Raw genomic sequence first — 27,305 nt, forward strand, 5'->3', positions numbered from 1 at the left:
ACATACACACACACACACACACACACACGACCAATTAAAAAATCTCATAGCATGTGGCGGATACTTCCTGTTCCAACAGGGTGACCAGACCGTCCCAGTATTTAGGTGTTTGTCCCAATATTTCACTCTGCTGGCAGCACTTGGCTTTCTTTTTTGGCTCCGCCGGCAGACACCCCGTGTGTCCAAATATTTTCTCCCTCTCATCTGGTCAACCTATGTTCCAACTTTCAATTGAAGGCAGGGGAGAGGGGACTAAGGAGTCTGTGCCCGCCTACCCTCAGAAGAGCCCTGCCCAGAACTGGGAGGGCTGTGGGCCAAAAGTGTAGTTGGCGTAGAAGGCCAGCAGGCTCTCTCTTGAAGACTTTTGCCCTCCCACCAGCGAGACACAGCAGATACGAGCCTGGTGAGGACAGAGCTGGATTAAGACACAGGCACTACTGATCCATGCCCAGGGTACTGGTTTTTACAGTCACATGAATACACTAGGATTTCTACTTGCCTTCATACGCAAATCTCTGGTCTGCAGTTAGAGTAAAAGCTTGAAAATGTGGCCCAAGCATCACTGATGCCGCGATGTCTTCCTGACTCTGCAGAAGGCCTGAAAGAATAGCTTGGAAAGCCCCATGTGTGGTAATCTAGCCTCCCGTCCCAGACCTGGACTTTAACGTCCCCAGTCTGGTCCTGTCCCAAACCTGGACTTTAGCGTCCAAAATCTGGGGGCTTACCTGAAACTCCCCCAAGCTCACTACCAGCTTGGATATTCTCGCTGCCACCAGATCAGGAATTGATGGGGCCTGATCCCCCCTTTCCTCTCTCTGGTGTCCCCAACCCTCCCTTGGTGGACACCCAGATTCAAATGCCTGTGATGTAAAGCAGGGGGAGAATCTTCTCCCGCCTCACTCTTCCCAGTGCTTGCGCTCTTGTCTAGCCTGTGAGTAGTCAAGAACCGCGTTATCTCTGCTTCACAAGATTATAATATGCTTCTCTGCTAGATCGCAGGACAATTTGATGATTGCAAAATCCAAAGTATGTCTTTGCCCTTCCCGTTGCATTGCTCTTCCGACTAGGATCAGTAATCCCGAACCGATGGATGTCTGTTTCTCTTTCCCCGTAGCCTGCTCTTTCCTGAAGCAATGAGAAAATAGCCCACAGCCTGGCTTTTCCTTCCCTTTGCCTCCTAGGAGAAGAAAAGACTTCCACAAGTTTTAAAAGAAAATTTATATAAAAATAAAACGGAATTAATAGAAAACATAATATAGATAGAAACTCAATACAGGCTCTGGCTTATAAGAAATATGCAAGAGCAACAGTCTGATTTAAAAGATAGCCCGATTAAACCAGTCCAACCAATCCATATACATGTAAATACAACCAAAGCATCTCATAGCCAAAGTTGCTTGGGTTCCTTGTATCACAGATGTGTAGAGACACTTGGAATAAGTGCGTAGAAGAAGCTGTTAACTCACAGACGAAAAACAACAAAAGACACAGCGTCCACATCCTATTCGTACAACCAACCTCCTCTATATGCGAATTGATGTTTCCTTTTGTACTCATAGACTTTTGGTTATAATTTATAAGAATAAGATTAGGGTAGAAACCTGTTTTTCTCACAGCGAGAAAACAACAAAAGACCCGAGTATACAAATTCCCGCCCTGATCTTGTATTACAATCCGTTTATCTTGATTTGTCTCTGGTCAAGGTTTGGTACCCTTTCCAGTGATAAAGAAACTTAACCTTTACCTTACCTATCTATTTATGACACAGGATCTCAGCTGGGGCTCTGGTGTGTGCAGGAAGGAAATGCAGCAACCCAGCCGACCATTTACCCAACACATCACTGAATAAGATATTTGATGGAAGGAGAGTAAGATGGGAGGAGCCTGCTGCCTTCTTGTCTTGTGGAGAAACATACATCCTTGGTTACCCAAACAGAATAGAGTTCCGCTGCGCATCCTAGAAATATGGATTCTGTGCTTGCCCTGCCTCTTTGGGAGGGAGGGACCCCTCTGACCTGCATTCAAGTAAGGAGCACAAGCCAAGGGCTCTAGCCACCCAATTTATTTTACTCATTTCAAATATATTGAGTTATTACTTACTAGTGACATGCAATACAAGTGCTAGCTTTTATGTTCATTTTTTATTCAAAATATTGAGCACTGTAAAAAACAAAAGAAATATTTTTCATTTTCATATACAAGTATGTAGTGCCTCTTTCATCATGAAAGCTAAAACTTACAAATGTAGAATTATGTACAAAACCCTCTGCATTTCAAACTTAAACAATGTAAAACTTTAGAGCGTAAAAGTCATTCAATCCTACTTCAGCCAATAGCTCAGACAAATAAGTTTTCAATTTGAGTGATATGGCTGCCGCTTCTTGTTTACAATCTAGCTCTGAAAGTGAGAACAAAGGCGTTCCCATAGCACTGTTGTAGCCGGCACTGCAAAGGTATTTATATGCCAATGTGCTAAACATTCGTATGCCCCTCATCTTCAGCCACTATCCCAGAGACATGCGTCGACGATGGGTTGTGTGTCACTCTAATAAGGATCCAAATAGGTGACAAACGCTTTTCATTTCATCATCTGAATCAGATGCCACCAGCAAAGATTGATTTCTTTTTTGTGGTTTGGGTTCTGTAATTTCTGCATCTGAGAGTTGCTCTTTTAAGACTTCTAAAGCATGCTCACACTTCATCCCTTAGATTTTGGATGGCGCTTCAGATTCTTGAATCCTGGGTTTAGTGCTGTACTATTTTTAGAATCTCACACGGTATCTTCTTTGCATTTGCCAAATCTGCAGTGAAAGTGTTCTAAAATGAACATGTGCTGGTCATCATCTGAGAGAGCTATACATGAAATATACGGTAGAATCTAGAAAAACGAGGCAGGGACATACAATTCTCTCCCAAGAGTTCGTCACACAATTTAAATAATCATTATTTTTAAATGAGCATCATCAGCATGGAAGCATGTCCTCTGGAATGGTGGCCGAAGCATGAAGGGGCGTACGAATGTTTAACATATCTGGCACAAATACCTTGCAATGCCAGCTACAAAAGTGCCATGCGAACGCCTGTTCTCACTTTCAGGTGACATTGTAAATAAGAAGCAGGCAGTATCTCCTGTAAACGTAAACAAATTTGTTTGTCTTAGCGATTGGCTGAACAACAAGTAGGACTAAGCGGACTTGTAGGCTCTAAAGTTTTACATTGTTTTGTTTTTGAGTGCAGTGATGTAACAAAAAAAATTTACATTTTAAGTTGCACTTAAATGATAAAGAGATTGCACCACAGTACTTATATGAGGTGAACTGAAAATACTATTTCTTTTGTTTATCTTTTACAGTGCAAATATTTGTAATAAAAAATAATATAAAGTGAACACTGTACATTTTGTTTTCTGTGTTGTAATAGAAATCAATCTATTTGAAAATATAGAAAAACATCAATTTTTTTTTATAAATTTCAACTGGTATTCTATTGTTTACCAGTGTGATTAATCACAATTACTTTTTTTTTAATCGTGATTAATTTTTTTGAGTTAATCGCATGAATTAACTGCAACTAATCGACAGCCCTAGTTTCAACCTGTCGCTTTGACCAGGAGAAACATGTCTGCAAACAATACAGAAATCAAGGCCATTTTAAAGACTAACCAGAAAATGGGCAAATATGAAACCTGCATATTCTGTCTCCTAACACCCCTTCCCTCACGCAATGTATCAAAATGATTCAATCTAAGTAAGACACACTGTAAACACAAAATCCACACACACACAACATGTATTAAACTGACTGTATCATAGCAATGGAAGTAATAAAGGACCAAATTCTGCTTCCTTGCATTGGCATCACTCAGGAGTAACTCAACAGAAATACTGCAGTATGTAACTGGGGTGAGACTAGAATGAGACTCATAGAAAACACCACCATGCTTTTTGATATGATTCATTCTCTGTCCTGGAATGGTGGGTTGCCTACACTAAGAAAAAGAAACAGGTTATGAGGATCATACACAGAGGAAAAACAGGCATAAATACATAAAGAGTTCTAAGAGGCAGATCTACAACATCCTTGCCACATTTCTTTTACTGAATGTCTGTAACACTTAGCTGTTTTAGTTCATGATGTTAAGTGCTGTGATCCTTGTAAGCGCCACTATTAATACATGTGAATAATTACTTTTAAAGAGACACACACTTTTATTATTTATCTTTGCCTTCTCTTTGCTAGCAGGCATCTACAGGCTACAGAGTGCACAGTACTCACAAATATTTGTGTTGATCTACTTCAATCTACAGGCAGAATGTATCTAGGACACAGACTATCTTCTCTGCTCTCACCTTTGACTATGCTTCAAACAAACAAGGTTATTCCTTACGCTTAAGAAATATGGACAAAACCTCGTGTTGTCTGATTTTCCATGTGAAACAATGACATCCCACTGGTGACTGGGTACAGAATTTCCCATTTAAGAGGCTTTGGAAAGTGAAATTTTTGCCCTGTCTGCTGATGGCCCATTTCCTGAGGTGAATATTCAGTTAACATCTGGGGTGCAATCTGATTCATTCCTGTATGGATTACTTTTTAGTATTTGAGTTTCCATGGCATCACTGCAACAAATCCTATTTTACTGAAAGGCAGAAACTGTGGTGTGTTTTCCCTCCCCAGATGTTTCATCTCTCTCTCACACCCACACGGGTTTGTACACTGTAGGCTGAATCCAGCCGGGTATCAATCAACACAACTTCCCTGAGCTCAACACTGTTATGCGAGTCTACACCAGCTAGAGATCCGGACTACAATCTCTGTGTATATATTATACACTACAGATACACAGAGCATATACATAGTATGATACATACCTTTAAAAAGGATACCTATGTCTATTTAGATCTATGTATTTATATATTTGTACAGTATATTTGGTATGTAGCGTAACAGGTGGGATCAAGTGCAGAGACACATATGGTGTCAATGCTCACACAAAGGAGGATTTTCTAGGGAAGGGAAATATTTACAGCATTAACTAGGGTCACCCATTTAAACCTTCTGATGCATGGCAGCCAACAGTTCGGCCAACGTGTGCATAGCACTTTTTGGAACATGTAGGCACGAGCATAGTGAGGCAAGAGTCTATGCACAATACGTATATGCATGTACAGGATGCCCTGTTCAAAATGGCAAATCAGCTCCACACATAGCTTATGATCTAGTCATTAAAGGAATGTATCATGACTCCTCTTGGTCTGAACTGTAGGAAATTTTGAGACGAATGATAAATATTTTCAAGGGCCAAATGGCTGGCCTAGTAGAGGCACACAGTCACACCAGTACAGAAGTGACCTAGAAAACTAATTCTTAGGGAGCAGCACAAGGGCACTAACTAGTGTCATTTGAAAACGGGAGAAGAGGAACGTGTGTGTGTGATGTCAATGCAGCTGTAAAATGAAATGTGATGGACTGAATGGGTGACAAACCCAGGAACTTACTTAAATTGGCCCAGTAAGCTAAACCTGGCCTGGCTGATAGCGAGAGCTCCCACTTAGGGTGGGGTGGCTGCTGGAGGCGTGTGTGAGGAAGGGGGGGACAGAAATCAGATACCTTTGCATCCTTCCAACCTATCAAATTATAGTAGTTTTTGGAAACCAAGTATGTTAAATGGCAGAAAGTCCGAGATCCACATTACGAAGAGTTTTCCGATCCTTTCTGGGGAGCCCCCTGCATAGAATTTAATATAGCCTCCATCACTGTGGGACCTGAGCACCTCCTAACACTGCAGTTAGAAAGGGAAAAACGATCATCCTCATTTAACTAACGTTGGAACCAAGGCACAGAAAGATGGAGTGACTTGTGCAAGATCTCTGTGGCAGAGCCAGAAACAGAGCCCCTGAGCGTCAGTCCTGTTAACTGTGGTTTTACCGTGTTTTCTATGAAGGACAGATACACCTAGTCATGCTTCCACTGGAACAGGAGGTATATAATGGAAAACATCTTTTTACTCCTTGTGGAGTACACAGCTCCCATTAGCATTAATAGGAGCTGTGCACTCATACCACAAGAGGATGCAATATGTACGGTGTTAATTTTTGTAATATGTTATTCATACCACTCTTTAAACATAATCCCTGTCCATGCTCTAATCTCAAAAGCACCAGGCAAAGTTATGGTGCTTCATAAATGCTTATTAATAACTCACTATCCACAGCGGTCACAGCAATGGAAACATCACACTAAACTAACACAAAACTAAGTCAGGAGGACACACCAAACTGGAAGGACACCAAGCAGCTTATACATTTTTGTAAGAAAAGTGGAGTATCTCCTTCTGAAAAGTGTCAGTTCCTACTCTCACCTTGATACCTAATCCTTTGTATTCCATGTCTCTTAGATTTTAGACTCCTTGGGGGGCAGGACAGGGTTTAACGTGTTAGCATAGTGCACATCTACTGGGCTATAGAAATAATAATACAAGGGCTGAAGAACTGCAGTGCAAGATACTGATCAGGAAAAGGATGTCGGGTGATAATGAGAAGGTGCATAGAATTATCAGCTCAGTGTCTGACATGATTTAGGAAAATGATTAGAACTGTTTAAATATTGAGATAACTAGGGTCATCTGCAAAGGAAAGGACAAGAAAGAAGTGATGTGGCTAAGGTATATGCAAATATGAAGGGGCATAACAATGAAGGTGATGGCACAAAGAAATTTGCAAAAGAAACTTTAAAACAAAAGGGAATGAACAGAAACTGCCCCTTAGGTAGTTTAAGAAAAACTTTTTTACTCAGAGGGCAGCCACTGTGTGGAACAGATCCTACCAAAGGCAGCAAGACTAGCTGCAACTGTGACCATATGGTAAGTGCACTGAAAATGATTCTTGCTCATTTGCATTTTCCCTAACTAACGATAAGACGTGAAGAAATAAATAATGTTTTATCATTTTGTTAGGGATTTCAAGTTAAGATGTTTGTAATATATCATTTTATATCTGTATTTCTCACGTATACTATGTTTTGCATAAAAGATTAGGTCTCTCAGAGGAGACAGAAATGAGCATTTAGGACTTGTTTCTATACAAGATTCTTTGTTTGCCTCAGACTTTTTAATACAACTCTTAAAGAGAAGGAACCTTCCTGTGTGAGCTATTTCTTTGGAGTTGCAGAAAGAAATCAAGGGGACTCCTCGTCTGCCTTGAGGACTACACAAAACACTGGCACTTAAAAAGGAAAAACAAATTATTATTCTTGTAGCTTTAGTCTCAAAGACCCAACTCCATTCCAGTCAGTCTTGAAGCAGTTCCTTGGAAACTCTGCAGCTAACCAAATCCTTTTGTATGACATCCATCCATCTAGCTTGAGGTCTTACATCCTTTCTCCCACCTTGCACTTCAAAGCTTAACATCCTGTTTCCTATATATTGTTTTGATCTTCTTTTCACTTGCGTAAACCATGTAAGCCTGGGTTACCCTCAGCATTTCCATCATTGGTGCCACCTTCACAATTACCTTAATTTGTTTGTTACGAACACAGTCCATCTTTGTTATGCCAAGCATCCATATCTTAATATTTTCATTTCCACTGTATTCAAGATCTGCTCCTGTCTCTTCCTCAGTGCCCAGCACTCAGAACTACACACAACTGCAGGCCTAATGACCATCTGGTATCTTCTCACATGACAGCATCAAATCTACAAACCAGATACTCAGTTTTATTCCTGATGATTTTCATTCCAAAAGAAGAAATAAAGCACAGGGCAAAAATACAGGCAATCCTCGATTTTACGACATTCGACTTATGACGAACGGCACTTACAATGTTTCTGAATTGATACCAATTCAGCTTATGAAAATTGGTTTCGACTTTATGATGCTTGGTCCCGCAATGGAGTGGACTGTGGTTGCTAGTTACAATGTTTCGACTTACAACATAATTTTCAGGAAACAATTCTGCCGTAAGTCTGAGGGTTCATTCCATTCTGAAATATTACTGTTAATGCCTGAAACTGTCTGACCCCAAATGACCGCATCTTCACACACTTCTTCACCTTGCACATGTTCCAGAAAAATTCATCTTTTTTTGGATGATGTTAATTGAAGCAATGCTGTGATATTGTCCTTCTAAGAGTAAGAGATGATATTCAGAAAAAAGGAAGTACTTCCATAGGAGGCACTGCTTTCATTTCTGATGTCAGCAGCTGTGAAATAATGACTCTGAACTACCTTGCTTTGCTTGAGTAGTGCTCTGCTTTTGACTCCAAATCAATATTCGGAGCATTGCCCCAGAGTGAACCATACAGGAAAACAACAAAAACGCATCTTCTAGATAGTTTTAATAACTTGGAGGTTACAATGACTTCCAAACAGAGTGCATCATGATGGCTTAACCTGGCGCACTAAATATGAAAAACATTTACACGTGGAATACTAGAGAAATAACCCAGATGTTGACTTAGAGTCAAAAGCCATTAGGTGTTACTGTAGTGAAATTATGACTGCTCATTAGTTAACTAAGTCAAGGATCATAATTAAAGGTGGTACTCTAAGACAAATTCCCACTGATGGCAAACTGCATCATATGGGACTCAGCGAAGAGCAATCGGACACCTTTGGGGAAGTAATCAGGCATCTGCGAAAGAGAACTCTGATGTCAAGAGCACCTCCCCATGGGATGTTCGTTTAATTGTTGTGAACCTTATAGCTCATCTAATGAGACCGAAAGGTGAAAGGCATTCATAATCAAACTATCTATACGTACAAACAATTGTCTAAGAGCCCAAATCAGTAGCAGAAATACAAGCAAAGACTTCAATGGAAATCAGTTGTATTTTAAAACCAACTACTTGAGAGGCAGCAACTTCTCAAGTTATGAATTAATAGTGGTATGTTTTCTTCGCAACAGCTGCACCAACTGTTTGTTGGTATATCTTATTTCAGTGGGCTACGTATGAAAGTGAGGGATTTTCAGGGTTGGAGAGTCGAGCCCGTTGACTGTAAGCTCATTAGCGAGAGGATCCTGTTTATTATTATACTCTTAAGTGTCATGCTCACTTATTATGCTAATCATCACACATTATCCTACCTCATCTCATTAAAAACTGAAGAAAGAAAGAACCAGGAGCACAATGTGTGATGCTCTTTGACAAACACAGAAATCTGAACTCATCAGGTGGGAAAGTCAGAAAATAGAGAAACCAATTATTAAGGGGAGGTTTTTTGTTTTTAAAGTGCAAAATTATTAATGCTAATGGAGATGGTCAAGTGGCATGAATCTAATATTGCCATTACCATTCTGTTACATGTTATCTGATGAATATTTGTATATTATTTGATAAGTTTGATAACTGGTTAAGAATATCAGTCAAATAATATATTCAATACATTACCCATTTCATTTATTGTTTAGTTAAAAAATGTATCTAATATCTGACCAGCTCTCATTTTTAAGTCTACACATGCAGTCCCCAATCCTGCAAATCCTTACACACATCCATAGTGCTAAACAGGTGAGCAGTCTTATTAAATTCAATGGGATAAATCACCTAAGGGTTTGAAGGATTAGAGCCATAATCCGTCACTCATCTGGGATCATCAACAGGTTATTTTGTGTTTTATTTACCGGCTGATACCCCTTAATCAATGAATCATGTTCCAGCTGAGGTTATTCTGAATGTCATAATTGTACGTTTCAGTGACTAGATCATTACAGAAGATTTGTATGTTTTTTTGATTAGCAGGCTCAACTGGTCACCGCAGGATCAATGTAAATGTTATTCTCAGCTTGTAGGTGCTGATTCAGCAAGGTACTTAGGCATGTGCCTAACTTTTAATATAGAGCAGTCCTAAGCAAATGAAATTTCAGTAGGTTCTGCCAATGGAAGGAAATGGGATGAGGGAATTCAAGAAACTCCACTTCCTAAACGTTACGAGTTGCTGCCCTGTCTGGGGAAACATACTGTGACATTGCACTCCATGTGTTTTATGGAAATATGTTTATAAGTGTGACTATAATGTAAATGGAATATGATTTATGCAAAAGGTCTCTTGTAAGGTATCATTACAAAGCTTATACTCTACTGAGTATGTTCATCCTATTTGTATGAATGTATCATTCTTGTATCTGAAGCTAGAAATATGAAGTATTACTCTGAAGTCCTATTGTAATTATGCAAAGTGGGGTCATTAATGGTGGTTTAGAATCTTGATAGCTCCCATTAACCAGGGCAATTGGTTGTAAATGGCTCTGTTTACCTGTAAGCCTTCCTGTGTTCATGTGAGTCAGGCTAGAAAGAATGGAGGCTAGGGTCTCACAGGACATATAACCATGTCACCTAGTACTGGAATCCATCTTAAACCTGGTGCTTTTCCATTTAGAAGGAGGGATGGGGGACCCAGGGAGACAAAGGATTCCCACCTTAGGCCAAAGCTATAAAAGGGGGTCGAACAGAACAAAGGTAGTTGTCAGTCGTGAGAAATCCCCTAGCTACCACCTGAACTGGAACAAGGACTGTACCAGGGGAAAGGATTGTGCCCAGACTAGGAAGGAGTCTAGTCTGGGAAAGAAACTTACTGAAACATCTGTGAGGGTGAGAGTTACCTGTATTCAGTTTCTTAATGTATTAGGGTTAGATTTGCACGTTTTGTTTTATTTTGCTTGGTAACTTACTTTGTTCTGTCTGTTATTACTTGAAACCACTTAAATTATACTTTTATACTTAATAAAATCATATAGACTTTTGTTTATTAACAAACCAAGAGTAAGTGATTAATACCTGGGGGAGCAAACAGCAGTGCATCTCTCTCTATCAGTGTTATAGAGGGCAGATAAATTATGAGTTTACTTTGTATAAGCTTTATACAGAGTAAAACGGATTTATTTGGGGTTTGGATCCCATTGGGAGCTGGGTGTCTGCGTGCTGGAGAGAGCTGACCTGCTCAGCAGACTTTCAGTTAAAGCTTGCAGCTTTGGGGGCATGGTTCAGACATGGGTCTGTGTCGCAGCAGACTAGAGAGTCTGGCTCAACTAGCCAGGGTTCTGGAGTCCCAAGTTGGCTGGGAAAACAGGCTCAGAGGTAATTCCAGCACGTCAGGTGACAGTCCCAAGGAGGTCTCTGTGACTGAACCTGTCACACATTCATTCAGGGGAACTGGATGAACAAACTGATTTTTCTATTATGTATCTTCATAGTTTATTGGTCAGCTGGTCACCATGATCTGATTTGAATTATCTTTGATATCTAAAGAACAGGGGTTCCAATACTGATGTATGGCATATCCAGAACAGTTCAAGAGAAGATAGTTCATCAATGGACAGACACATGACACTGTTAAGTGGATGATTGTCAAAATTATTCCAAACATCCTGTAAATTCTATTTCCTTGCTCCTTTTCCTATAAAATAAAATGGCTTATTAAGTACGTACTATAAATTGTTTTCTAGATTTATAACAGTTCACAGGGTTTTCATGGGGTTTGACATAAAAATCTCACATGAACGAAATCTTAAGATGGCTACAGCCAATCCTACAATATATTACAAAATAGCCATTAAAAAGTCAATGTTTCCCAACTATTATCATACAGTTACTGCAAATATCTCTTATTCTACATATAAAGAGAAACTATGGTAATCTTGGATATTACACTGTTAGCTGTTGACAAATGCTGTATTTTAATGACAGCCACTGAAAGTAGAAGGATGTTAGATATGTTAAGGTTTCATACATTATGTTAACCTTGTAGTCTTATATTTGTATGCTAGACTATCTCTGGCTGTGAAATGTTCTGTGCTGCAGTACTTTTGCATGAATGACACTATATAATGATGCATTGTATTTACTAGAGAAATAAACAATAGGTTTAGCTTTCATTCAAGTATTGTGACTTCAAGTCATTTTATTTATATGTCACTAGTTCAGAATGTGCAGTGAACCAGGCATTTCATTCCCCAATTCACCTTCGTCAAGAAAGGGGCCAGGAACATTTGCATTGTAGTATCTCTGGGGCAGATATAACTCGGCCCTATAGCCTTTGCAAGGATGTGCTACACTCCATTTTATGTTGGTAACACCGGAGCAACCAATTTACTTTTAAATTCATAAAAATGCACCTGCCGCCATTGTCCCCAGTACATGTGCAGCTGGTAAAGTTACAACATATTGACAGAGTCAGTGCAAATAACTTCTCACCAACAGTCAGCCTCCAAAGGAAAAGGCCTAGAGAAAACAATCAATGGTTCTTTTCCCACCTGTGATGGGGTGTCCACTCAACACAGGAGTGGAAGAGGTTAATGGAGGCCAGATGGGCCAATTAACCTGGTAGACTGAATGCTGAGGGGAAGTCCTAATTAAAGAATAGGCTCACCTGTGCAGAAACAGGGGAGGGGGGGGGGCTATATAAAGCCAGGTAGCTGGCTGCAGACAAGGGTTGGAGGGAAGTAGGCTACATCCACTCCCTGAGTGGAGGGAGTGGGGAGAACAGCAAACCCAGAGAGGGGGGAAGCCAGATAAGTAGGAAGAAGCCCAGGGAAACAGCAGCAGGGGTAGGATGGTACAGAGACCCTGGCTGTTTGTTATAGAGTCACTGGGCTAGAACCCAGAGGGCAGGCCTGGATAGAGGGCGGGCCTGGGTTCCCCTACCAGTCACTGGGCAGTGGCACAGGGCGTTGGAAATGCCAGCCAGACAGTGGGTCTGGAAAGATTTAAAATTGCTCAGAATGGAAGGACCTTAGTGGCCTGGCTGGAGGGCCAAGCCATGAAGAGGAGGCTGCAGTCTCTGGAATGAGAGGGATCACAGGGTGAGACATTATGGGGCAAGACACTGCTAGAAGGGAAGGGCAAGCCTGGCATAGCCAATTCCCAGGGTGGCCAGCAGGAGGTGCCACTAGAGAAGAGTGGACCCCATGACACTACCTGACATAAAGGCCACCAAAATGGGTCATCAGACAAGCGTGGGGAATGCAAGTTCCAAAATCAAGGGTTCTCCATTGACAATGCGCTGTCCCCAAATGCCAACATGGTCACAACACCTGTGGATGGTCAGTATGCCTGAACTGATCTCAGCAGATACAAAAGCACCATTGTAAGAGGTTTCTACATACAGGACTCCATACAGATTTAGGCCGCCATTCAGCTAGCCACTTAAGCCTAACGCTTGAGTATGTGAGTAGTTCCATTTGGTTCACTGGAATTACTCACATGTTAAAGTTAGGCACATGCTGAATCAGGGCCTTAGGGTTGGATTTAGCACAGAGAAGTCAATGGGGATCTTTCCATGGACTTTAATGGGCTTTAACCAATGGCAACATTTTGAATTTCAAGTCTAATCCATTGCATAGTATTTGTAACATGCAGCTATAATTGTGGGTCTCAGCTATTTCCTTTATCATCTTTAAAACAGTCCAGTGAGGCAAGGAGTATTCAACCATTCAACCAAAGCAGTAAAACCTTCTGCAATATTACACTACCTGGCCCAGAAGTACCTGAGCTAGACTCACAATAAAAGCTAGTCAGTTTTGTCATTTTAACATAATGTAAACTATTAATGTTCATTACTGCCCTGGGTAAATAATACTCACGCAGTATATATCAGAAGGAATAAATATTGGCATATGGTGCTGATAAAACACTGCTTTAAACTTTCAGGCCAGAGCACAGCCTAGATTGTTCTGACTGACAATATCTTCTTCTCACTCCTGATATAAATTCCTTGTCCCAAAGCAGCCTTTTATATGCTTCTCTTTCTGAGTGAACAAACAGCCACAGAATAATAAAGCCCTGAGAGCCCCGCTCTGTCCCAGCTCTCTTGGGAAGGCAAGAGTGGCAGCTGAACGCCACAAGAGGTGTGCTATCTGTGCCAGCCTTGGAAGTGCGTATTTGAATCCACTCAACCGATGTGGACAAAGCGGTAAAATGAAGATGGACACATGGATGGATTTGAAGAGGCAGGCTGCAACTTTATTGAACTTAACACCAGGGAGGGGCACTACACACCTATCACTCATATTCTCCTATATCAGGATATTTAATTACTACCAGTGCGAGGATTACAGGGCTCCTTACTATATAACCCATATCTCGGAGTAGGCTCTCCTCAGCCTGCCCCCAATGGGTGCCAGAGACTCCTGAGGGGAGGAGCTACCTAGCGTTCTTAGCGAATGTCTGTCTCCCTCGCTGCTGGGACTGTCCCCTGTCGTCGCCCACCCCATCAAGTTTCCCCATCATTGAGGCAGGTGGGTGCCTGACTAGGATTATTTAAGCAGTGAGCTCTGCCTAATAAAATCATCACATAGAAAAAATGGAACATAAACACACAAGAAATAAATCTGAAAGTATTATTTACACCTGCACTTCTGCTGAGTGCATGCAAAGTAGCCTGACAGCCTGGAACAGCCATGTGGTTCTTAATGCTCTTCTCCAAACGGGGGTCCAGCTATCTCCGCCAGCAGCAAACACCAGCTGCTGCTCCACAGGAAGGTGCAGCAAACACTGAAGAAAGGAGCTATGGAATAACCTCTCCACAAGGATAGTTTCTTCCCAACTGCCATTACCAAAAGGTTGGTTTATGCCCTGAACCTAAAGGTCTTCTACCCCTTCTAAAACTCTTGGCTATTTTTAAAAATCCTTTCTAGAAGATCCAGATTTATCAACATAAATGTCCAACCCTTCTTTGAATCCTGCTAAGCTCTTGGCCTCCTTGTGGCAATGAGTTCCACAGGCTAAGTGAGCATTGTGGGAAAAAGTATAATTCAGTGCCTCATAACTGTATCAAATTAAATTAAGTATAACTACAGTGTATCACTGAGTCTTGCTACATTTCTTTAGTGAATCTCCTGTACTTCTAGTGACAATTAATTGAAAGCCCTATGTAAAAAAAGAAGACAAGTCTGTCATTCAACAAATACAATTAATCTCAATCTACCTTTGGAAGCCTCTGTGCCAAATGGATTTTCTAAGATGTCCATCACATCTTGGCTCCAAGCATCTTTCACAGCAGACTTGGACACCACCCTGTCATTCAGACGCTGCTGCGGTCGGAAGTTATTCCTCAGATACTCCACAGACTTAACGTGATCTTGCTGTTCTGTGGTAAATATGGAATAGAACGCCTCCAGCTGAACGTGGCCATCAGGGCAGGGAAGGAAAAAAGAACATTAATTAGAAAAACAATGTGGTGAAATCCGGGTGGCTGATAAGAATGTAAAATGGCAGGAAGCGCCGATGCCAAGACTGATTTTGAGTCCGATGCAGGAAAGAAAACATTTGTTCTTGGACTCCCTTGTCTTCAAGCATTTAATATGTGCACTGACAAGACCTCCGCCCCTCCCTCCCTCTTTGCTTATATCCTGTTTCTTAATATTATACTGAGAAGTGTCGTACACTTATTCATTACATCACAAAATCATTCTTCTATATTAGTCCCTCTACCTATTTATACTGACATGTAGCTGTTAGGCTGCTGTTTTCATTGATAGATTTCAAATCATTTTACAAAGGAAGGTCAATAGCATCCTCCCCATTTTACAGATGGGGAAACTGAGGCACAAAGTGACTTGCCGAAGGTCAAACAGCAGGTAAGCCAGGACTAGAACCAAGATCTTCTGATCCCTTGTCAAATGTCCTGTCCACTGGGCCACACTGACTTTTTCTCTCTGCTGCTTCACTACTAAGGCAGAAAACCCTAACCATGCTCCCGGTATTTATTTTGTATGGCACGTTATTTGGTACATTTAATTCTTTCATATTCTCTCCAAGAGAACAGGCTGCTGTTTCCTATGCTGCATGCAGATCCAGGCTATTTGTACCTTAACATATTAATTCCTAAGATATAATTGTAGCTTAAAAGTGCATTCTGTTAAGAAAAAGCATAATATTTCCTAGAGAAAAACTACTGGCAGACTGAATTGAAAAGATTCAGTGAAGTTGTTTGTTCAGTTGGTTGCTGAGGTCAATATAACATTTATTAAAAGCTTGTTATCATTCAGATCAAGAACTAGAATTAGTAAGGAAGACTGAGCAGTACAGAACAGTATAAATAATCTAATCCTGCTCTCCTTGAAAGCAACGCTTTTGATTTCAGTGGAAGCAGGATCTGGCCCAGACACTTTAGAGGGGCCTAGAGTTTCTCTTACAGCTTAATGACAAACCACGGTTTGAAAGCGATACCAGCCTCCTTTTCATTAGGTATATTTACACTAAAAGCTACAGAGAAGGATGTGACAGTTCTGAGACACAAACTAATGACCCAGGAAAAAAAACTATTATACTGTCAACCACGTCATAGCCTCAGTTGATAACTTCTCTCTAAAAAAAATCAAAGGGAAGCTTAACAGACCTGTCAAGGGTTCCCCACTGGAGTCTGGGTACCCACTAAAATCATTTAATTTCCCCCACAGATCAGCAGCATTGAAGCACCCATCCTGTGCCGCTGTCCAGGCCACTCATTCTGCTGTGCCCTGTGGTTTCTAGCTACTCAGCTGAAACCTGTAAAATTTCTTCTGATCATTAGGGTAGGACAGAGTTAATTGGGCCCATTTTGTTTCAATAGGAGGCCTGGCTAGAGCTTGGTGGTGTGTTGGGCCTGCTAATTCGAGACAAAATTTAGAATTCTTGCATTGGGAGCCCCCCAATGAAAATTCGAACTGAGATTATGGAAGGGATTTGTTATACATCTCTAACCCTGAGTCTGGCAGTTTTGGATGAATGTAGGGAACTTGGAACCGAGTATCAGGAGAATTCATCTGCCCTCAAATTAACGCATCATAGATGATACATTGGGCCTGCACAGCCTTTTATATCAGAGGAAGTGAAATGACTATGCAAACAGTGATCCTCACGACTCCCCGATGGGATACAGAACTATTAACCTCATTACACAAATGGGGAAATTGAGGCAAAGAAGGTTAAGTAACATACACTGAACAGTCCAACACCACAGCTCTGACTGACCCTGTGTTATCTACTATGTGGGAATGTGGAGAACTTCCATTAGTCAACTCCACCCAGTGATGTCATTTCAGCTCTTTTTTTAAGGTGCGCGCCATTGTCCAGTCCATGCTTTTTAAAGAGGTGGGCATAGTATTAATGATCAAGCAGCAACAGTGACAAAGAAATGAAATATTCCCTCATTGATGCAGGCAACTGAAAGATACCAGAATGAAATCCGGGGTGAAGGAGGTGCTTAGGCTGCTTATATTTCACATCAAGAACTACAATTTGTTATACTGCAATAAGAAAGACTCCAAGGATCCAATCCTGCTCCCATGGAATCTCTAACCAGCATTTATGAGGAAAACTAGAGGCATCACACATAGTCTCTTCACCCTTTTATCTACCTATTACCCTACACTTTTCTTATGAGGGAGGAAGGAAGGGAGAGAAAACGTGGTTCCTGATAATCCCTCTTGGGCCCCAATTCTTCAAAGACTTTTGCACCTGCTTAACTGTAAGCGCTGGGAACAGTCTCATTGAACTCGGTGGGACTACTTGCAATGTACAAAGTTAAGCTGGTGCATAAGGCCTATGCAGGATCAAGAATTTATGTACCAACTGCTCACTCTAAGTTAAGTCTTCACCTTTCTACTTCCATGACATTAACCTGACTTTTTAAACCCTTTAAAAAAAAACTTTTCCACTATTTTCTTCTGGCAAGCTACCTTGGGGAGGCATAACTGCATTTGAACTGTTGCCGTTTCAAATGCAATTTTAACTTTCCTTTTTACATGCTGATGTATAAAACCAAAGTTGAAATGATTTATTACAAAAATATTATGTAACACAAATTAGCTATTAATTGATCCATCACTGCTGGCAAAACAGAGGAAGTCAAATTCATGCCCTTCAAGGGAGCAAGAGCTCCAGTTCAAATGAAATAAAAAGCTCTTCAGGCACCATTGTAGGTAAGGAGGAAAGTGATCTAAAACTCAAAGTCATGTAATTAAAAACTATTAAAAACCTGATGTGCACAGTTTTCTAAGTGATGGATCTATAAATGGCAATTAAAAATACTGAACCCATTCTAATCACAATAAAATACTCGGTGTGCATTGTCAGAGAGAATGTTACGCTTTGGGTCACTGAATGCACTTAGCTTTACAATGCATTTGCGGGGTGACAGGCCTTGTGCTGTTTTGTTGTATAATTATAAGGCGAGATGACAGTGATGGAGCATGAAGACTAAAAGAGAGAAGCCTCCACAATGGACTGGTTTCAAAACTGTCAATTTTCCAGCAAGATACCTTGGAAGGATTTTATTGGAACTTCAGCAGAGCTTAAATTATATCACTTTTCCCATGTGGGATTACAGACTGGTTTCCTATGGTTTGTGATAAAGTTAAACTAAGAGAATGGATTACACTGTGCTGCTTCTATAAAAGGAACACATCATAATGACAGTATTGGCCAGGTTGGAAACTACATCTCTAAGTCTATATCCATCTTATGCTGCAGGGGGAAATAACACTATTATTCCACATTGCCTGTTAAACCAACATGGAAGCTTGTCTACACACACAAGTTATACTATTCTATCTATGCCACTATACATACAGCCGTGCAACCCTCTAGTGGGGGTGGGGTATATAGGTATCATCTACACTCGTATATTTGCTTTCCACAAGCTACTCTTAGGTTACGTCTACACTACCCGCCAGATTGGCAGGTAGTGATCGATCTATTGGGGATCGATTTATTGCGTGTAGTGTAGACATGATAAATCAATCCCCGATCACTCTCCCGTCAACTGCTGAACTCCAGCTCAGTAAGAGGCAGAAGCAAAGTCAATGGGGGAGTGGTGGCCTTCGATCCCGTGCCGCGAGGACGCGAAGTAAGTGATTCTAAGTTGATCTAAGATACGTCAATTTCGCTATGCTACACTAGTCTCGTAGCTGAAGTTGCATATCTTAGATCGATCCTCCCACCCCAGTGTAGACCAGGCCTTAGTGATTAATGACTAAGATTTATGAGTGACGTACCTGAATATTTGGATGCTAATAACTAAAGTGTATCGTTAAATTTATTAACCTTAATTTGAGATATTGCAGATTACGTACTATATTTATTTTATGACTTTTAAACCAAACTTTGTACTTTTGGATAATTTAAGCATTATACCCAGATGTACAGATACTCATTCCTTAAACTGTGTATTAGATAATTTTAACATTTGCTTACAGAATGTGTATACAGACACATTTACATTCACTTCTAGTTAGATACTTCACTGACTTTTACCAGAATAGCTTATTTTACAACAGCTCTGTTTTCAACAATTGAAGAAAAACAAGAACATTAAAGAAGAATCTGACTTCAACAGGAAGTCTTTCTAAAAACAATGGTTTTAAAATGTCAAAATGTTTTTAATAGTTAAACACTTGACTGCATATATTCATTTGTTGTTGTGGGATTCCTTGCAACACAAGTTCCAGTCATTGCCTCAATCTACAATAAGAGATGCTATGTGCTAACTTTAAAGATTTGGATAAGCACATAATGGCAGCTTCACTATGCTGTAGCAACAGTTAAAGATGGCAAATTAATGGTAACATTTCTTTCCTAATGTAATTACTTCAAAGTACTAAATACGTGTCCATATAAAGTTACTTATTTTACTTTCAAAACAAATCTTCAATTTAAAAGAAGAAAAAAGGTTTCTATGTAAATATTTAGACAATAGCTTAACTTTATCTTAAAATAACCAGTACTAGCTGAATCATTAGAAGGAAATTGGGTTTCATGTCGTATTATCTCCTTAAGTCTGACTGCTCATGTTCAGAAACAATATATATTAAAAAAATCTCAAATATTTCCTTCTTTTGTCAACAGATTTTTTTTGTTTTTGTCCTCTAAATTAAAACATCAGTTTTTGAGTAGCAGAGGGGAAATCAAGATAGAACCATTACTGATGGCTTACCTGGTGATAAGAAATAGAAACAGGCCTGCGAAAAACTATCCATTCCACAATCTCGCTACATGGTGGAGTTGTCAGAGAACCTGTATAGCGATAATAACTTCCCAGTGATGTCGGCAGAAGGTCTCTCAGCACAAAGGGATCCAGAAAGGTCTCTTTCTCTGTCGGAAAGAACAACAAATAAAATTATACACATTTTACATTACTTTAAAACAAATACCATGCTGATGGATGGCTTTAAAATATGCATCTGTTACAATGTATGTGATCATAGTTATAAAATATGAAACCACGTAAGAAAGCTTCTTTAAGAGTTATTTGTGAAAAGGACACCTGAAATGTTCATCGATCTTGGGCCAAACATTAGCGTTTAATATAGCAGGTATAACACAGGTGTGAAATGCATTTATTTTTCCAATAGGTTTCTCTTTTTTTAACCTTAGGAAATAATATAATATGGTTTTCAGCATGGCAGGACAGTAGAACCCCATTAAATTGCTCTTCAGCTTAGTAGTCCATACAAGTGCAGACTCAGAAAGCTCTATTGGGGGGTGGAGCCAGCACATGTGACATCATGCTCTCTATTGGCCAGTCAGAGAGCACCACATAAAGTATTGATCCCACATCAAACAGTAGCTGTAACCCTGAAATAGGGATAGTTACACTACACAGTGTGGCTGAGAATGGGGAGCCAGAGCCAGATTGCCCATCCAGTGTTTCTGTGGAACTGCTGGGGCTCTGGGAATGAAGAGGAAGCAACAGGTAAGTCTGCAGAATCATTATCATAGAGACAGCCTTTGGAAATGCTGCCCCACTCTTAAAATAGTCTCTCTTAACGTGGCTTGACTCAATGCAAGGTAAGTAAGCAGAGCTGCTGGGCAGCCCTGTTGTTAAGGAACATTGCATATGGCAATTCTTCTTCCTCTGTCTTTTCTTCCAGGCAGGAAAGGCTGGAGACATCTTCTCCACGCAAATATAGCGTCACTGACTTCCAGTGCACTGAGCTGAATTACAGGAGTATATTCAGGTGTGGTTCTCTCTCTTACTGACCATAGAAAAGGAAAGGAATGATGTCAGCCTTTCTGAAAGCCTTCCCTGTCCTGATCAAACCAGGCATCTCCATAGTCAGTCGGTCAGCTTCCATTTCATTCCTGCAGGCCCATCAGAACTCCGACCAGACAGCCCGTCCTACCACCACTTTCCTTCGGAGGAGGATGTATGAACAGTCCTGGTAGTGCATCAAAGGTGGGGCCAGCATGAGACACTGTTTCCTGGCAGGCCAAAATTACAGAACATGGCGCTGGACACATTGTCCCCATCACTGACACTTGCTAAACTGCAAGCTTCTCTGATTTCAATTGGTCTCCCAACATTTAGAGCAAGAATTAATGAGGAAGTTTCTACTGTAATCACATTTTTCTATGTATCATTTAAAATATATATATTCTTTTAAATTGTACTCTGCACAGATGAGAGACTGGAACTGATCATCTAATACGTCTTTTCTATCCAACTTCTGTGAGCCTAAAAAGGCAGACAGGCAGGTAGCCAGGCAGCTGGGTTTTGCAGCTATAGTTACATAAAACAGATTTCATCATGTGTAATTCACACAGTCAAAACTGACCTGAAGTCAGTGACACGCAGTGCTGAAAACCTGCATGGTTCATCAACATTCAAAAGAACAATACAGAAGAGGTGCATTTTTATTCTTTGTGGAATTCAGTTGTTTCAGGACCTCTTGTTCTCACACTTCACAGACACAGCTTGGAGTAAAACTGACATAACTTCATCTTGAAATCCAAACAAATATTGTACAAATTCAGATTAATTAATAGCTAGAGTTTTATAACATTTAAATTTGGAAGAATGCACCATAAAAGAAGGAAACAGCTGCAGGCTAGACAGCTTCTTCATTGTTCCTTTGCGTATCCCCTGCAGTCTGCATGACTAACAGGCGGAACCTCCCCCTATGTCTACGGAAAAGGTACCAGTAAGGTGCTTAATAAGTGCTTTATGCCTGTGGGCTATCCCAACAATGGAACTTCTCCTTTACAGAGACAGCACCTGCATTCCTTCCTTCCTCCTCCCTCCTTCTGTATGGCTCTATCTTCTCCGGACTTTAAACAAAAGTCCATATTAAGACTGATCCACAATTGTCCTTATCTAGTCTCATCAGAGCTAATGAGCTACCCCACTTTTCCCTACTGGTGGGGTTTCTCATGGTTTAATTGGCTGCAAGGTGACTGGTAGATCTGCTGAAATACATCCTAAATTAGAACACAGAAAGGCAGGATTAAAAAGCTGTAGAATTCAGTTTCACTAAACCACATAGTTTTCTAATGGCCTTGATCACATCAAAGGAAGCTATATCTATATCCCAGAGCACCATTCCTGTAATCATGATATTTTTCTGTATTGCTGATGAAAGATGTAAATGTGATGTGATGCACTGTAGGCATTTTAGAGTCTGCTGCATAGCAACAGGTGTGCAATGTCTCTGAAGTCTTCAATACTCAAAAATATGAAAAATTCTATTCATGTCAAAGCATATATGCTAAGATAGCACAGTTGTCTTTTCCTTACTGGATATTTTTTCCATATAATGCAAACATATGCGACAAAAAAAAAAAAGCAGGCTACATTTCTGGCCCTTAAACCAAAACATTATTCCTTTATGGAAGAAGAAAAATAGAAATGGTCGAACGTACCACTAACCAAAGTTCAAAAGGGACCCTAACATGCATTTATAATCATTGCTGTGCTTCTCCCCCCCACCCCACAGCCAAATATATATGTGCACAACCTCAAATTCCATTTGCTCAATTTTACACAAGAAATTTTCATCAGGAAAAACCGTAGGTTCAATTTTAGGTTCTGATTTTCAAATGCAGCCTGTATACATCTTTAAAGCAACTAAAAAGAAATAGTTTTTAAAAAGGCACACGACTACGTGCCTAGCTAGTGCTAGTATAAATGTGGTATTTTCATGTACAAATGGACAGTTATGACCCCAACAGGCCATTTGGACATGCACATAGCAAAGGCCTGTAAATTAGATGTGGTGTGTACACATTTTTTAAAAACTGTATGGCTTACAAATCTTCCGTTATAATTAACAATCTGAATTTTTGAGTCCTTTAATCTTTTGTTAGAATGAATGAAAGTTTGTAAAATGCTGGACAAATGTAAACATAAAGCAACATACACATATGGCATATTCCTTTATCAAAGGACTGCTAAAGAATGAAACTCATATTCCACTTCCAAGGATTTTTGTGCTATATGCTGACAATATTATATTTTAATAATTAATTGTTCATCAAAGGAAAAGAGAAAGAACAGGGATGCTAAATTCAAAGTTATTCAAATTGCAAAAATGAATAATGTATGACTTTTATATTAAATACACACTGTATTAAGTAGTCTACATTTCATCCAAGTCTGTCTTTCATTTTTAAACATTTTGAACTACAACATGAATAATCAACCAAGGGAAGCTTATTTAGACAAAGAAATACCTTATTTGAATGCAAACTGAAAGTATCCTACTATGATTAAATTTTGGTTATCAATTAGGCAGGTTTTTTTTTTTTTAAAGTGTCTGGAAAGTCACAGTCAACTGTGAAAGAGAAAATTTCTTGGGAAAAAAAATGTAGCTTTGCTAACTCACAGTTAAAGTGAGGCATGATATATGCTGACGAATATTATTATTTTTAGCTACAAGCACTGTTGTAACTTTTCATTAATAATTCCAAAGACTAAAACATACACATTGGATTAAAATATGATAATTAAAATATTAGAAGATAAACAGATGATTAATTGCATTTGCTGTGTTTTAATAACTTCATATTTCATAAAAGTCCATTAATTTTGTATCCAGATGCACAGTATTGGGTTTAAGAGCAATGCAATTATAAACATTTCTCAGTCTGAATGCTTTAATTATGTTACAAGAATAGTATATTTATTCGTACCTTCTAGCACAAAGATGCTTAATTTATACAATAATTATCATTGCAATATCCACATAGTGATGCAAACAAGCATTTAGAGTGGCCATCCTTGAAAACTGGCCAATTTCGCTTTGGATAAATAGATACTATTTTCAGTATTCTTTGTACTTTCCTATAATTTCTATAGGAACACTGCTAATATTGAGCAGTTGTCTAATTACTAAGAGGAGCATTTTCACCCGCAAATGGTGGCAATGTGTTTTTAATAAGCCATGCACACATCAGTAGCAGGCTGCACTTCAGTTATACTGCATGCTTTCTTGAGTTTCTAGTAACAGCTGCACCGTCAACATCCTCATTAAATCACCCACAGCAAATCTCAATTCCTCCAAAACAGAGAAGTCCACAAAGCCCCTCCCACACACACTCCTTTCTTGCCCTCACATGTCCCAAAGACGTGTGTTAAATACACTTCTTTTAGTCAGGCTAGTCCAATACACTTTCAGCAAGTGCCACAATCATATGCATTAGGTGAATGATACCTTCACTGATTACTCATAGTGGCACAGGCATATTAGTGACAGTGCAGGCTCCTCCCTGTTCCCTGGAAGATGAGCCCGAAGTTGTCCTTAAGCCTGCCAGATCACACAGAGGATCACATCCAAGCCTCTACAATGAGCATCATCTGCCTGCAGAAGTCTCCTGATGACAGTGGTACTCCACAGCAGGTGAAATCCCAATCTCTGGCTCCACTGGGTTTTGCTCACTGCTGTTACCCATTCTGGGGTGCTCCGAGGAGATCGCACAGATGTGCCAAAAAATAAGAGAAATGCACACAACCTGTCCAGTAGGAGGGACAGCACTCTCCTGGACAAACCCTGGCTGTGACTCGGAACTAATGACCTCCTTGGGAGGCCATCTGTCCTGAGGACCCAGGGATTCACCACAACCACATACAGGCTGCTCCAGCAGCACCTCCAAGACTTCCCAAACTCAGCTTTGCACCTTATGAACCACACCCACATATATCCCCAAAACAGCCTCCTTGCCATGATGAAAGAACAGCAAAAGGATTCATGAAGTCTACTAGGGACCATGGCATACACACCTATTTTATGTGGGAAGCTCTTAGATACTATGGTGATGGGCGCTATACTATAAGACAGACAGGCAGATGCCGCCAGATGCACTAATGAAGACTTCTGCGTACCCTCCAAAATGCTTCATGGATTGCCTCATTCAGTACTACATAGACCTATCTGTTAGCCCACCAAACTGCGGTTCCAGGCGTCCTTCAAGTCTTCTCTACTCCTATCCATACCAACACATGAATATGTACGTGAATAGAAAATTTGGTATTCTGAAAAGGAACCTGAAACACACCAATTATGGCTCAAATGTTAGAGTCCTGCACTAGACTAAGGGAAAATTTCTGTTGAGGAAGATGGGCTAAACCTGTTTCCACATAAACATGGCAAAGCACTGAAAAGTGCAACCTGATATAAGCCTAATGAAATGCCACCCTAAACCTAATGCAATCAGTTTTATTAACAATATACAAATAGTGGTTCTTTGCTTAAAGCACTGAAGTGTGTGTTAAAAAAATGTCCACTCTGATATTTCCAAAGGAAAAACAAGTATCACAGATTCATCATCAACAATTAAAAAAATGGAAGTGACATAAACATTACTGCGATTGCCACAGCATAAAAGGACAATGTGCTACTTTAACTCTCTTCTATTTACAGGCAAGCAGACTAACATGGCCTGCTGGATACACACTTGACCTCCTGATGCAGTGGTATTAAAAAGGAAAGCAGCATTAATGTCCATCTCTTGGTCTTTTTTTTCCAGCATGACACTGAAATAGTTTTATTAACGGGGAAGCTGAAATGATTGCAGATAAGCAGACTGCGTCTCCTAGTTCCAGGTCTCTGCATGAGCACTTCTAAAGCTTCTTGTAACACCCTACTAATCAAGAAGGCAAGGAAAATATCATTCGTTTTTTATGACATTCATTATATTACTGCAGGTAGGCGAGCAGATTCTTTGCTTGTGCTGTTAAATTTTCCTGACCGTTTTGGAAGGCTGCATTAGGCCACCCTTTTAAATCCAGGCAAACTGAAGACAAAAAGAGTTGCAAGGGATGCTACAGACTTATTCACATTATCTATCTGTCTAGGCACCACTGGGGTTTCAGAACTGGTACTAGCAAATTCATTCATTTTCAAGTGCAGAATAGCTTCCCCAGGAGATGACAAGTCAGCAGTTAAATGGATACTAACAACCGATCTTTACCAAAGACTACAAGTTAGTATGAGTAGCAGCCAAAGATCTTTTCTCATCTACTATCATTGGAATGTATTGCCCCCAAAAGACTGGCTTGCTAAAAGTAAATATTGGAAAACTGCTCAGTGAAGATAACATTGAATTTAAAGCCAATCACCGAAAAATAAATGGACCCGTGAGACACACAGGTAAACAACACCCAGACTATCTGCAATCTAAACCCTTTTCAAATCTACCAGAAACTTGGATCAGAGATCACAGGACAACCGCTGTATGCCAAGTACATTTGTATTTCCCACCCAGTGTTCTGGGAGTCATCAGAGTTTTCCTGCAGGACAACAGGAACTCAGCTGGATTGAGAAAAATATCCTAAAATGAACTTATTTCCAGAATTAACTTACATGGAATACTTGATAGAAGAAACACTACCCAGACCATGGACTTAAAATATTTTGAATACAGCTCTGAAATTCGCAATTCCAACAGCTTTAAAATCCTCCCAAACCTGTAAAGTGGTATTACTGACAATTTCATTCTCACAATGAGCCAATTCATTCTAATGCTTCTGGATCCTAACCTTTTAAACCAACAAACAAAACCACACAGGACACCACTCTGCACAGCTACAGAGTCAGAACTTCTCAGACAAAGCAGGTTGTACATTATGGAAAAAGGAACCCAGTATATGATGGTGATTTAAAGATTTGGTTACAAATAGCACATACTGCTTTATCTGGAAGGCGGTTCAAATGAGCACAAAGAGTACTTGATGTGTGAATCAAGAATGAAGAAGAATTTCAGACAATCGACTGAATTAGGATAATTTAGGCAACTTTCTGTGGACTATTTATTAGAGCTAGGGTCCTGACTGACTGATGTAAAGAAATCTAGGCAGTATAGGAGGCACACAAAGGTGAGGGAAAAGGACAGATGATGACACCACCACATCATCTGCCCCAAAGAGCTTGCAAGACAAGAGGCAACCAGTGAGTGTAACAAAGTTCAGGGAGAAGGAGTGTTTTCACAGGAACCATGTGATTCCAAATCAGTTTAAAGTTTTATTACAGGTGGGTCTGATAGCTCTGCCAATTAAGCTTGCCTGATGCTTCCCACCCCATTTTCAGTTGCTTATCATTTTGCCAAACTTTAACCA

At 40.1% G+C, this 27,305-nt stretch overlaps 1 protein-coding gene across 1 annotated transcript in view; it reads right to left on the bottom strand.

The window, feature by feature from the left end:
• PTPRG (protein tyrosine phosphatase receptor type G) overlaps window positions 1-27,305 on the bottom strand; it is a 628,432-nt gene that overhangs the window by 130,729 nt on the left and 470,398 nt on the right. The window contains exons 7-8 of the mRNA XM_032781834.2: window positions 19,911-20,068; window positions 14,922-15,114 (exon numbers count right to left, since the gene is read on the bottom strand). Of these exons, the coding sequence (XP_032637725.1) occupies window positions 14,922-15,114; window positions 19,911-20,068 (351 nt within the window). The remainder of the gene's footprint in view (window positions 1-14,921; window positions 15,115-19,910; window positions 20,069-27,305) is intronic.

This window comes from Chelonoidis abingdonii, chromosome 17 (assembly GCF_003597395.2).
Source record: "Chelonoidis abingdonii isolate Lonesome George chromosome 17, CheloAbing_2.0, whole genome shotgun sequence".
NCBI classification, from domain to species: domain Eukaryota; kingdom Metazoa; phylum Chordata; order Testudines; family Testudinidae; genus Chelonoidis; species Chelonoidis abingdonii.